Raw genomic sequence first — 13,226 nt, 5'->3', positions numbered from 1 at the left:
TGGAGGCTATATACAGGGTGTTACGGTACAGAGTCAATGTGGAGGCTATATACAGGGGGTACCGGTACAGAGTCAATGTGGAGGCTATATACAGGGGTACCGGTACAGAGTCAATGGGTGAGGATACAGTTTAGGTAATTGAGGTAATATGTGGCCAACTGGCTCGATTTGGTCTTATGTAACTAAATTTGAAATTGTTTTTTTACTTTGAATAAAAGTAGAGACTCATAGCCAGAAAATGGTATATCTTACACAGTTGAGGGACAATGGTAAAGTAATTCTGTTTTGAAAGTTGATGAACCCATTCAGCATCATTTACATTCTTAATTAAGCCTTAGCCCCAACCATCTCTTTAAGGATTCACATGTGAGGCCTAAACAACCAAAGATTTCAAGTCTAAAGAATGGTTAATACTACGTGTGTTTTCGTAAATGTAATCTGGAGTGGCAGAGTGAGCTCAGAGTGTGCTCTGGGCATTCGTAAACTCAGAGCGTGGTCAGATTGTCCGTTCGTAAATTCAGAGCATTACGCTCTTGGAGTGTTCAGAGCGCACAACTCTGGCTGAGGATGACCTAACAACAGCCGTCGAGCATCCAAGCTAACTGGCTAACGTTGGCTAGCTTGCTAGCTACTTTCAGACACAAATGAGAGAACACCTCACTCTGACCATTTTACTCTCCCTAGCAGAGCAGGTTAGGCTGTTTTCATGTTATCCAGAGTGTTGGTGACTGTAACTGTGCTACTGGCAACAATTGAATTACGCTTTTTTTGCCAACGTTTACTGACACCGCCCATATTCAATGGGTATTGAGCGTTCTTAAATTCATCAGTTATTCTGCGCTCAGACAAGAGTGCTCTGAAATCGGAGCAGATAGGCGTAGCTGGTAAATTTGCTCTGGCTATCAACAGTTGACGCAGTGACAACGTAAACATTCTATTGAAATGGTTACTTGTATAGTGGAGTCTTTTGTTAAGACATGTAGCTAGCTAGCTAAACAATGAACCATAATCCCAACTCATAACATTACTACCCTGCATGAATCTGCAGGTAGCTAACCAACCAGGTTCAATGTTAGCTAGCTAACATTAGGTTATAACTAGCAATGTAAATGGCTCTGAGACACAAATAATATTACTACAAAGACCAGACACGTAACGTTAGCTAGCGAGCCAGCCAGCTAACGTTAGTTAGATAGCTAACAGTACACTTTAACTTGAAATGAAAATGACTTTGACTAAATTAGAAACATGTAATATCTGAAAATGTAGCTAGCTAGACTATATTACACATTTACATGGATGGACGCTTCTCCCTCTCAGTCACGGATGCCATGGCTGCCATTAGTTTGAAGATATAATCCGTAGACAGGTTTTTCAAACAGCCTTCTGTGTGTTATCTTTTCAACTCCCTCTGCATATTTGCAATCAAAGAAATCAAAGAATTTTCCCCATTTCCTAAACTATCATACTCTAACTCCACCGGGCCTTCCACTGATTTCAAAACCCTGTCCTCCAGAAAGTGGAGAGCAACACTTTGATATCTTAACATCTTTTTATCTCTCTTGCTCTCTCTCTCTCTCTCTCTAGCACAGAGACAGAGAGACAGAGAGAATGAGAGAGAGAGAGAGTCACTAACACACACAGGCATACACAGACACAATCCCTCTCACACATAAGACTCTCTTAATAAATAGACTTCACGGGTGCCATGATTGTATGAAGATGTAATCCAGAAAAAGGTGTTTTATTAAACAATAGCCTTTTGTGTGTTCTCTTTTTGACTCCCTCTGCATATTTGCAATCAAAACGCCAGAATTTTCTCCATCTGCTTAGCTAATTCCACTGGGCATTCCACTCATTTCAAAACTCGGTACTCCAGGAAGTGGAGAGGAACACTTATACAGTTCTACTACGTAATATCTTTATAAAAAAGCTGCGTTAGACAGGATTACCTACACATACTGACCAGTTCATGTTATGTAGACAGAAGCTACATGGCAGACCAATCCAAACTCATTTCTCAGCATGTCCAGCCCACCCAATATCTCAGCCAATCATGGCTTGCGGGAAGGTTCCTCCCTTTTTCTGTGGCTAAACAAACTAGGCTTGTAATTTAACCTGTTTGGGATAGGGGACAGTATTTTCACGGCCGGATAAAAAACGTACCCGATTTAATATGTCCTGTCTTTTATCTTATCTTAATCTTTTAATTTTATCCGGCTGTGTAAATACTGCCCCCTAGCCTTAACAGGTTAAGGCACATGAAAGTTCTCATGTTCCAGAATGCATTTCTGCCAAAAAATGCTTTTGAAAAAAATGAAAGTTTATCGTCAAATGGCTGTCTTGTGAAGTAGTGATATGCAACATACGCCTAGTTTCTTGAAACAAGTTACATATTTACATGTAGGAAGGGGTAAATGGACTATGCAAAGATAATAAACAGAGAGAGCAGCAGTGTAAAAATGCCAATAATCTGGGTAGGGGGTCTGGGTAGCCATTTGATTAACTGTTCAGGAGTCTTATGGCTTGGGGGGTAGAAGCTGTTTAGAAGCCTTTTGGTCCTAGACTTGGCACTCCAGCAACGCTTGCTGTGCGGTAGCAGAGAGAACAGTCTATGACTAGGGTGGCTGGAGTCCTTGACAATTTTTAGGACCTTCCTCTGACACCGCCTGGTGTAGAGGTCCTGGACGGCAGGAGGCTTGGTCCGAGTGATGTATTGGGCCGTACGCACTACCATCTGCAGTGCCTTGCGGTTGGAAGCCGAGCAGTTGCCATACCAGGCAGTGATGCAACCAGTCAGGATGCTCTCGATGATGCAACTGTACAACCTTTTGAGGATCTTATGAGCCATCCTAATTATTTTCAGTCTCCTGAGGGAGAAAAGGCATTGCTGTGCCCTCTTCACGACTGTCTTGGTGTGTTTGGAACATGTTAGTTTGTTGCTGATGTGGACATCAAGGAACTTGAAGCTCTCAACCTGCTCCACAAAAGCCCCGTCCATGAGAATGTGTGTGTGCTTGGTCCTCTTTTTCCTGTAGTCCACGATCATCTCCTTAGTCTTGATCACATTGATGGAGAGGTTGTTGTCATGGCACCACACTGCCAGGGCTCTGAACTCCACACTATAGACTGTCTCATCGTTGTCGGTTATCAGGCATACCACCGTTGTGTCGTTGGTGAACTTTTACATTTTTTAATTTAACCTTTATTTAACTAAGCAAGTCAGTTAAGAACAAATGTTTATTGACAATGATGGCCTACTTGTAAAGCCCCCTGCTACCAAACCCTCCCCTAACTCTGGGCCAATTGTACGCCGCCCTATGGGACTTCCCGATCATTGCCGGTTGTGATACAGCCCGGGATCGAACCTGGGTCTGTAGTGACGCCTCTATCATCTGCCATGCTGATCCTCAACACGGGGGCCCCTCAGGGGTGCGTGCTTAGTCCCCTCCTGTACTCCCTGTTCATCCACGACTGCATGGCCAAGTACGACTCCAGCTCCATCATTAAGTTGGGCCTCCCGAGTGTACAGGAGGGGACTAAGCACGCACCCCTGAGGAGCCCCCATGTTGAGGATCATCGTAGGAGTTAATCTTAGACCTGTATTGACGCTTTGCCTGTTTGATGGTTCGTCGGAGTGCATAGCAGAATTTCTTATAAGCGTTTGGGTTCGAATCCCGCTCCTTGAAACCGGCAGCTCTACCCTTTAGCTCAGTGTGGATGTTTCCTGTAATCCATGGTTTCTGGTTGGAGTATGTACCTACAGTCACTGTGGGGACGATGTCATCGATGCACTTACTGATGAAGCCAGTGTCTGATGTGGGAAACTCCTCAATTCCATCGATTGAATACCGGAACATATTCCAGTCTGTGATAGCAAAAACAGTCCTGTAGTTTAGCATCTGCATCATATTGGCCAGGGACTGAACTTTAATGAGTAATATAGTCGGAAGCGGTGGATGGTATGCACTCCACCTGAGTCTGACTAGGGCACGACTCCTACCTCTTCTCAGGCGTTGGCGTTTTGGTGCAGGGGGGAATGTTGACCAGAGAAAGCTTAAGAAGGGGTTGCGTTAGCAGGGGGGAGATGTTGCTGAAGAAAGTGGTGATGTTGGCAGGAAGGGAAGCTCTGGCTGGGGGGAAGACTAGGAGAGGAGGATTGGGTGTGGGCAGTGGAAGAATGGGAGGGTGACCTGGTTTGGCTAGCTAAGGAAGTGATTTAAAGATGGGGTTTTAGGGTTTGAACTGTTCTGGCTAAAGGGATTGATCAGTAATGGTTACATTGGCTACAAAAGGGATTTATTTGGCAAGAAGAAAGTCCTACAGAGAATGAACTGTCTTAGCTACAGGGACAGATGGGAGAGGTGCTGGCTATGGATATGAGACTGTCTTAGCTACAGGGACAGATGGGAGAGGGGGCTGGCTATGGATATGAGACTGCCTTAGCTACAGGGACAGATGGGAGAGGGGGCTGGCTATGGATATGAGATTGCCTTAGCTACGGGGACAGATAGGAGACAGGGCTGGCTATGGATTTGAGACTGCCTTAGCTACAGGGACAGATGGGAGACAGGGCTGGCTATGGGTCTGAGACTGCCTTAGCTACAGGGACAGATGGGAGAGGGGGCTGGCTATGGATATGAGACTGCCTTAGCTACAAGGACAGATGGGAGAGGGGGCTGGCTATGGATATGAGACTGCCTTAGCTACAGGGACAGATGGGAGACAGGGCTGACTATGGATATGAGACTGCCTTAGCTACAGGGACAGATGGGAGAGGGGGCTGGCTATGGATATGAGACTGCCTTAGCTACAGGGACAGATGGGAGACAGGGCTGACTATGGATATGAGACTGCCTTAGCTACAGGGACAGATGGGAGACAGGGCTGGCTATGGAGGTGTTTGGCCCTGGAGAAGATGCTTCCTTGGCCTGGGAACACTAGGGAAAGGGTCGGATGCTCGTCCTTGGTTGGATGGATGAAAGAAATCGCAGAGTAATTGGGTGACCCGACTGATCCAGAGAAGGGGTTGCATTGGCCTAAAAAGGCTGGATAAGGGTTGCGTTGTATGGACAAGAGGTTGCATTAGCCAGATAAAGCTAGAGAAGAGGTTACATTCGCCAGAGAAAGCTCGAGAAGGAGATGCCTTGGCCGAGTGCGGCCCTGCATCGGCTGGGCAGAAGCCTAGCACAACAGGCCTCTGGCTGGGGTGATCCCTACGTAAACCCAACCCTGAGGAGGAGAACCAGATGTTCTCAGCATGATAATGAACCTAGCACATAATCAGCGAGGTGAGATGGAGCGCTGCACAGCAGTAGTTGGCAACAGGGCTGACAGCTCGCCGACACCAGTACCATTCAGAGTGGGATGAATATAGCTCCTAGAAACAGATCCATTTTTGCACCGGCTTAACGGGCAAAGTTAGGATTTTAGGTTATTTAAGGATCATAATGGAACTAAATGTAAAGTTAACTTAATTACTTACGGGTGCTGCACAAACCTCTACAAATAATATCACCTTGTCAAACAACTCCGGACATTTTTCAAACACTTCATTAAACTCAGTGTTTTGATGCATTTCTGAGTTGAAACAATCCGTTAGTGATCTCAGGTTAGGCTTTAGTAGTGGAGAGAGAGAGATATACCACCATAGGGCTTTAGTAGTGGAGAGAGAGAGATATACCACCATAGGGCTTTAGCAGTGGAGAGAGAGATACCACCATAGGGCTTTAGTAGTGGAGAGAGAGAGAGATACCACCATAGGGCTTTAGTAGTGGAGAGAGAGATATACCACCATAGGGCTTTAGCAGTGGAGAGAGAGATACCACCATAGGGCTTTAGTAGTGGAGAGAGAGAGAGATACCACCATAGGGCTTTAGTAGTGGAGAGAGAGAGAGATACCACCATAGGGCTTTAGTAGTGGAGAGAGAGAGAGATACCACCATAGGGCTTTAGTAGTGGAGAGAGAGAGAGATACCACCATAGGGCTTTAGTAGTGGAGAGAGAGAGAGATACCACCATAGGGCTTTAGTAGTGGAGAGAGAGAGAGATACTGCCATAGGGCTTTAGTAGTGGAGAGAGAGAGATATACCGCCATAGGGCTTTAGTAGTGGAGAGAGAGAGAGATACCGCCATAGGGCTTTAGTAGTGGAGAGAGAGAGAGATACCGCCATAGGGCTTTAGTAGTGGAGAGAGAGAGATATACCGCCATAGGGCTTTAGTAGTGGAGAGAGAGAGAGATACCACCATAGGGCTTTAGTAGTGGAGAGAGAGAGAGATACCACCATAGGGCTTTAGTAGTGGAGAGAGAGAGAGATATACCACCATAGGGCTTTAGTAGTGGAGAGAGAGAGATATACCACCATAGGGCTTTAGTAGTGGAGAGAGAGAGATATACCACCATAGGGCTTTAGTAGTGGAGAGAGAGAGATACCACCATAGGGCTTTAGTAGTGGAGAGAGAGATACCACCATAGGGCTTTAGTAGTGGAGAGAGAGAGAGATACTGCCATAGGGCTTTAGTAGTGGAGAGAGAGAGATATACCGCCATAGGGCTTTAGCAGTGGAGAGAGAGAGATATACCACCATAGGGCTTTAGTAGTGGAGAGAGAGAGAGATACCACCATAGGGCTTTAGCAGTGGAGAGAGAGATACCACCATAGGGCTTTAGAGGTGGAGAGAGAGAGAGATATACCACCATAGGGCTTTAGTAGTGGAGAGAGAGAGAGATATACCACCATAGGGCTTTAGTAGTGGAGAGAGGAGATACCACCATAGGGCTTTAGTAGTGGAAGAGAGAGATACCGCCATAGGGCTTTAGTAGTGGAGAGAGAGAGATACCACCATAGGGCTTTAGTAGTGGAGAGAGATATACCACCATAGGGCTTTAGTTGTGGAGAGAGAGAGATATACCACCATAGGGCTTTAGTAGTGGAGAGAGAGAGAGATATACCACCATAGGGCTTTAGTAGTGGAGAGAGAGAGAGATACCACCATAGGGCTTTAGTAGTGGAGAGAGAGAGAGAGATACCACCATAGGGCTTTAGTAGTGGAGAGAGAGAGAGATACCACCATAGGGCTTTAGTAGTGGAGAGAGAGAGAGAGATACCACCATAGGGCTTTAGTAGTGGAGAGAGATACCACCATAGGGCTTTAGTAGTGGAGAGAGAGAGATATACCACCATAGGGCTATAGTAGTGGAGAGAGATACCACCATAGGGCTTTAGTAGTGGAGAGAGAGAGAGATACCACCATAGGGCTTTAGTAGTGGAGAGAGAGAGAGAGATACCACCATAGGGCTTTAGTAGTGGAGAGAGAGAGAGATACCACCATAGGGCTTTAGTAGTGGAGAGAGAGAGATATACCACCATAGGGCTTTAGTAGTGGAGAGAGAGAGAGATACCACCATAGGGCTTTAGTAGTGGAGAGAGAGAGAGATACCACCATAGGGCTTTAGTAGTGGAGAGAGAGAGAGATACCACCATAGGGCTTTAGCAGTGGGAGAGAGAGAGATACCACCATAGGGCTTTAGTAGTGGAGAGAGAGATATATCACCATAGGGCTTTAGCAGTGGAGAGAGATACCACCATAGGGCTTTAGTAGTGGAGAGAGAGAGAGATACCACCATAGGGCTTTAGTAGTGGAGAGAGAGAGATACCACCATAGGGCTTTAGTAGTGGAGAGAGAGAGATACCACCATAGGGCTTTAGTAGTGGAGAGAGAGAGATACCACCATAGGGCTTTAGTAGTGGAGAGAGAGATATACCACCATAGGGCTTTAGTAGTGGAGAGAGAGAGATATACCACCATAGGGCTTTAGTAGTGGCGAGAGAGAGATATACCACCATAGGGCTTTAGTAGTGGAGAGAGAGAGAGATACCAACCTTAGGGCTTTAGTAGTGGAGAGAGAGAGATACCACCATAGGGCTTTAGTAGTGGAGAGAGAGAGATACCACCATAGGGCTTTAGTAGTGGAGAGAGAGAGAGATACCACCATAGGGCTTTAGTAGTGGAGAGAGAGAGAGAGATACCACCATAGGGCTTTAGTAGTGGAGAGAGAGAGATATACCACCATAGGGCTTTAGTAGTGGAGAGAGAGAGAGATACCACCATAGGGCTTTAGTAGTGGAGAGAGAGAGAGATACCACCATAGGGCTTTAGTAGTGGAGAGAGAGAGAGATACCACCATAGGGCTTTAGTAGTGGAGAGAGAGAGAGATACCGCCATAGGGCTTTAGTAGTGGAGAGAGAGAGATACCGCCATAGGGCTTTAGTAGTGGAGAGAGAGAGAGATACCACCATAGGGCTTTAGTAGTGGAGAGAGAGAGATACCACCATAGGGCTTTAGTAGTGGAGAGAGAGAGATATACCACCATAGGGCTTTAGCAGTGGAGAGAGAGATACCACCATAGGGCTTTAGTAGTGGAGAGAGAGAGAGATACCACCATAGGGCTTTAGTAGTGGAGAGAGAGAGAGATATACCACCATAGGGCTTTAGTAGTGGAGAGAGAGAGATATACCACCATAGGGCTTTAGTAGTGGAGAGAGAGAGATACCACCATAGGGCTTTAGTAGTGGAGAGAGAGATACCACCATAGGGCTTTAGTAGTGGAGAGAGAGAGAGATACCGCCATAGGGCTTTAGTAGTGGAGAGAGAGAGATATACCGCCATAGGGCTTTAGCAGTGGAGAGAGAGAGATATACCACCATAGGGCTTTAGTAGTGGAGAGAGAGAGATACCACCATAGGGCTTTAGCAGTGGAGAGAGAGATACCACCATAGGGCTTTAGTAGTGGAGAGAGATATACCACCATAGGGCTTTAGTAGTGGAGAGAGAGAGAGATATACCACCATAGGGCTTTAGTAGTGGAGAGAGATACCACCATAGGGCTTTAGTAGTGGAGAGAGATACCACCATAGGGCTTTAGTAGTGGAGAGAGAGATACCACCATAGGGCTTTAGTAGTGGAGAGAGATATACCACCATAGGGCTTTAGTTGTGGAGAGAGAGAGATATACCACCATAGGGCTTTAGTAGTGGAGAGAGAGAGATATAGCACCATAGGGCTTTAGTAGTGGAGAGAGATACCACCATAGGGCTTTAGTAGTGGAGAGAGAGAGAGATACCACCATAGGGCTTTAGTAGTGGAGAGAGAGAGAGAGATACCACCATAGGGCTTTAGTAGTGGAGAGAGAGAGAGATACCACCATAGGGCTTTAGTAGTGGAGAGAGAGAGATATACCACCATAGGGCTTTAGTAGTGGAGAGAGAGAGAGATACCACCATAGGGCTTTAGTAGTGGAGAGAGAGAGAGATACCACCATAGGGCTTTAGCAGTGGAGAGAGAGAGATACCACCATAGGGCTTTAGTAGTGGAGAGAGAGATATATCACCATAGGGCTTTAGCAGTGGAGAGAGATACCACCATAGGGCTTTAGTAGTGGAGAGAGAGAGAGATACCACCATAGGGCTTTAGTAGTGGAGAGAGAGATATACCACCATAGGGCTTTAGTAGTGGAGAGAGAGAGATACCACCATAGGGCTTTAGTAGTGGAGAGAGAGAGATACCACCATAGGGCTTTAGTAGTGGAGAGAGAGATATACCACCATAGGGCTTTAGTAGTGGAGAGAGAGAGATATACCACCATAGGGCTTTAGTAGTGGAGAGAGAGAGAGATACCAACCTTAGGGCTTTAGTAGTGGAGAGAGAGAGATATACCGCCATAGGGCTTTAGTAGTGGAGAGAGAGAGATATACCACCATAGGGCTTTAGTAGTGGAGAGAGAGAGAGATACCACCATAGGGCTTTAGTAGTGGAGAGAGAGAGAGATACCACCATAGGGCTTTAGTAGTGGAGAGAGAGAGAGAGATACCACCATAGGGCTTTAGTAGTGGAGAGAGAGAGATATACCGCCATAGGGCTTTAGTAGTGGAGAGAGAGATATACCACCATAGGGCTTTAGCAGTGGAGAGAGAGATACCACCATAGGGCTTTAGTAGTGGAGAGAGATATACCACCATAGGGCTTTAGTAGTGGAGAGAGAGATATATACCACCATAGGGCTTTAGTAGTGGAGAGAGATACCACCATAGGGCTTTAGTAGTGGAGAGAGAGAGATACCACCATAGGGCTTTAGTAGTGGAGAGAGAGAGATATACCACCATAGGGCTTTAGTAGTGGAGAGAGAGAGATATACCACCATAGGGCTTTAGTAGTGGAGAGAGAGAGATATAGCACCATAGGGCTTTAGTAGTGGAGAGAGAGAGATACCACCATAGGGCTTTAGTAGTGGAGAGAGAGAGAGAGATACCACCATAGGGCTTTAGTAGTGGAGAGAGAGAGAGAGATACCACCATAGGGCTTTAGTAGTGGAGAGAGAGAGAGATACCACCATAGGGCTTTAGTAGTGGAGAGAGAATACCACCATAGGGCTTTAGTAGTGGAGAGAGAGAGAGAGATACCACCATAGGGCTTTAGTAGTGGAGAGAGAGAGAGAGATACCACCATAGGGCTTTAGTAGTGGAGAGAGAGAGAGAGATACCACCATAGGGCTTTAGTAGTGGAGAGAGATACCACCATAGGGCTTTAGTAGTGGAGAGAGATACCACCATAGGGCTTTAGTAGTGGAGAGAGATACCACCATAGGGCTTTAGTAGTGGAGAGAGATACCACCATAGGGCTTTAGTAGTGGAGAGAGATACCACCATAGGGCTTTAGTAGTGGAGAGAGAGAGAGATACCACCATAGGGCTTTAGCAGTGGAGAGAGAGAGATACCACCATAGGGCTTTAGTAGTGGGCCTCTACCACCTGGGAGCAGGTATTTGTTTGACCTGTCAGGCACGGCCACGTGCTGCTGCTGACTGTTTGGTTTCATTTCAAATGACACTCTATTCCCTAAATAGTGCACTATGGTCCCTGGTCAAAGATATAGTGCACTATGTAGTGAATGGGTTGCCATTTGGGATGCAGATGTTGTTCCTGTTTTCCTCAGCTGTAAGGGGATGCCACAGGGGCAACGGTAGCTGCAGTGATGGAAAGAGAGATGGACACATGATGTTCCTCAAGACAGACCACATTATCTACTCTTCACTTTTCTTTTACTTTCGTCCTTTTTCCTTTCTACCCGGCGATAAAGAAAGCAAAGTTAACGTGTGAATAATGGTGGATGATTTGATAAAGTGGAAGGCATTTAAATCGCAGGTTTGAAGGACGTCTGAACGGGAAGAACTTCCACGCTAGTACGCCTTTCAGAAAAACAGAACTCTTAAACAAAAGTTCCATTTTAGTTTCGGATTCTAATCTGATTGTGACATCGCTCACATTCCAGAAGACTTAGAACACAATAGGAACACTGATGATAAATCAAAGTCAAACCCATCAGATACAATTACAAGGCATTATCAGATAAAATTTGACTTACTGTAAATGTCTGTTTATTAACTATGATTGACATGTAAGATTACATATGGACTTCGTTCCCTATGAACCCCTTATTCCAACCGCAAGGTCCTACAGTAGGTAGTGTGTACGGCAGAGTACGTCATTAGGGCCTAGCTCCCTGCCGTTCCTGGACCTCTATAAAAGGACCCTGAAAAGTTTTTACCCCCCAAAGCCATAAGACTGCTAAATAGCTAGTTAAATAGTTAACCAAATAGCTACCCAGACTACCTGCATTGACCCTTTTTGCAGTAACTCTTGACTCATCACATACTACTGCTGTTACTGTCTATTATCTATCCTTTACCCCTACCTACAGTATACTGCTGTTACTGTCTATTATCTATCCTTTACCCCTACCTACAGTATACTGTCTATTATCTATCCTTTACCCCTACCTACAGTATGGTACTGTCTATTATCTATCCTTTACCCCTACCTACAGTATACGTGTACTGTCTATTATCTATCCTTTACCCCTACCTACAGTATACTGCTTACTATTATCTATCCTTTACCCCTACCTACAGTACTGCTGTACTGTCTATTATCTATCCTTTACCCCTACCTACAGTAACTGCTTACTGTCTATTATCTATCCTTTACCCCTACCTACAGTATACTGCTGTTACTGTCTATTATCTATCCTTTACCCCTACCTACAGTATACTGCTGTTACTGTCTACTATCTATCCTTTACCCCTACCTACAGTATACTGCTGTTACTGTCTATTATCTATCCTTTACCCCTACCTACAGTATACTGCTGTTACTGTCTATTATCTATCCTTTACCCCTACCTACAGTATACTGCTGTTACTGTCTATTATCTATCCTTTACCCCTACCTACAGTATACTGCTGTTACTGTCTATTATCTATCCTTTACCCCTACCTACAGTATATTCACATACAGTATCCACCTCAATGACCTCGTAGTCCTATCCATTGGCACCCTGTGTATATAACCAAGTTCTCATTCGTTACTCATTGTGTATTTATTCCTTGTGTTTCTCTCTGCATTGTTAGGACTACGCATTTCACTAGTAGTCTACACCTGTTGGTTACATAGCATGTGACAAATAAAATTTGATTTGATTGATTTGATTTGACTGATAGCTCTTGGCCTCCACTGTGGAAGGGTGTATTGCATGCTGGTACCTGTAGTTTTTGTCCTCTGCATCTATATAGAAGTGACTGTAGTGGGAGTAAGCTTCGTTCCCCTCAGCATCCTTCAGCTGCACCTGGAGACTGTACTCTTGAGAGCTGGTCAGCAGGTGGATGATGTCATTTCCTGCCCAGTACTCTCCCGAGGGATCCCCAAAACCCTGCATCGGGTACGGTGAGAGAAAGAGGACAAACTGAACGAAGGTTCATATGAAAGAAAAATGTAACTTTAGAGGGTAAATATGACATAAACAGAGATATGTTCTTAAGATGTAAATGTCATTGTACCTTTGAGATGAATGAAGAGGGATAATGTGAGTGAAGAGTTAAATGATTTTGACTGAGGAAATTGAATAAGCAAATGTTAACATATTGATAACTCCTGACAGTCACTCTTTGACCTACTACTGACGGTTAGTCCCTGTATTGCTTGACACTGCAATGTCTTAACCCGGGAGCTCGAGTAAATTACATTACTGAGCTGCTCCTGAATGTACTACACCAGGACATGGAAATCGATTCTATCGTAGTCCATGTGGGTTTTAATGACATTATGATGGGCAGCTCTGAACAGTTGAAACTGTATTTCAAAGAGCTGATTGACTCTGCTAGACACTAATAAAA

The 13,226-nt window shown here is 45.2% G+C and overlaps 1 protein-coding gene across 1 annotated transcript in view; it reads right to left on the bottom strand.

The window, feature by feature from the left end:
• The window catches only part of LOC106590891 (angiopoietin-2), a 114,532-nt gene that overhangs the window by 7,657 nt on the left and 93,649 nt on the right, over positions 1-13,226 (bottom strand). Inside the window, exon 7 of the mRNA XM_045709756.1 lies at positions 12,597-12,763. Coding sequence (XP_045565712.1) covers positions 12,597-12,763 — 167 coding nt within the window. The remainder of the gene's footprint in view (positions 1-12,596; positions 12,764-13,226) is intronic.

The sequence above is a fragment of the Salmo salar genome, chromosome ssa27 (genome assembly GCF_905237065.1).
Source record: "Salmo salar chromosome ssa27, Ssal_v3.1, whole genome shotgun sequence".
Lineage (NCBI taxonomy): Eukaryota > Metazoa > Chordata > Actinopteri > Salmoniformes > Salmonidae > Salmo > Salmo salar.
This window is presented reverse-complemented; position numbering and strand designations above follow the sequence as displayed.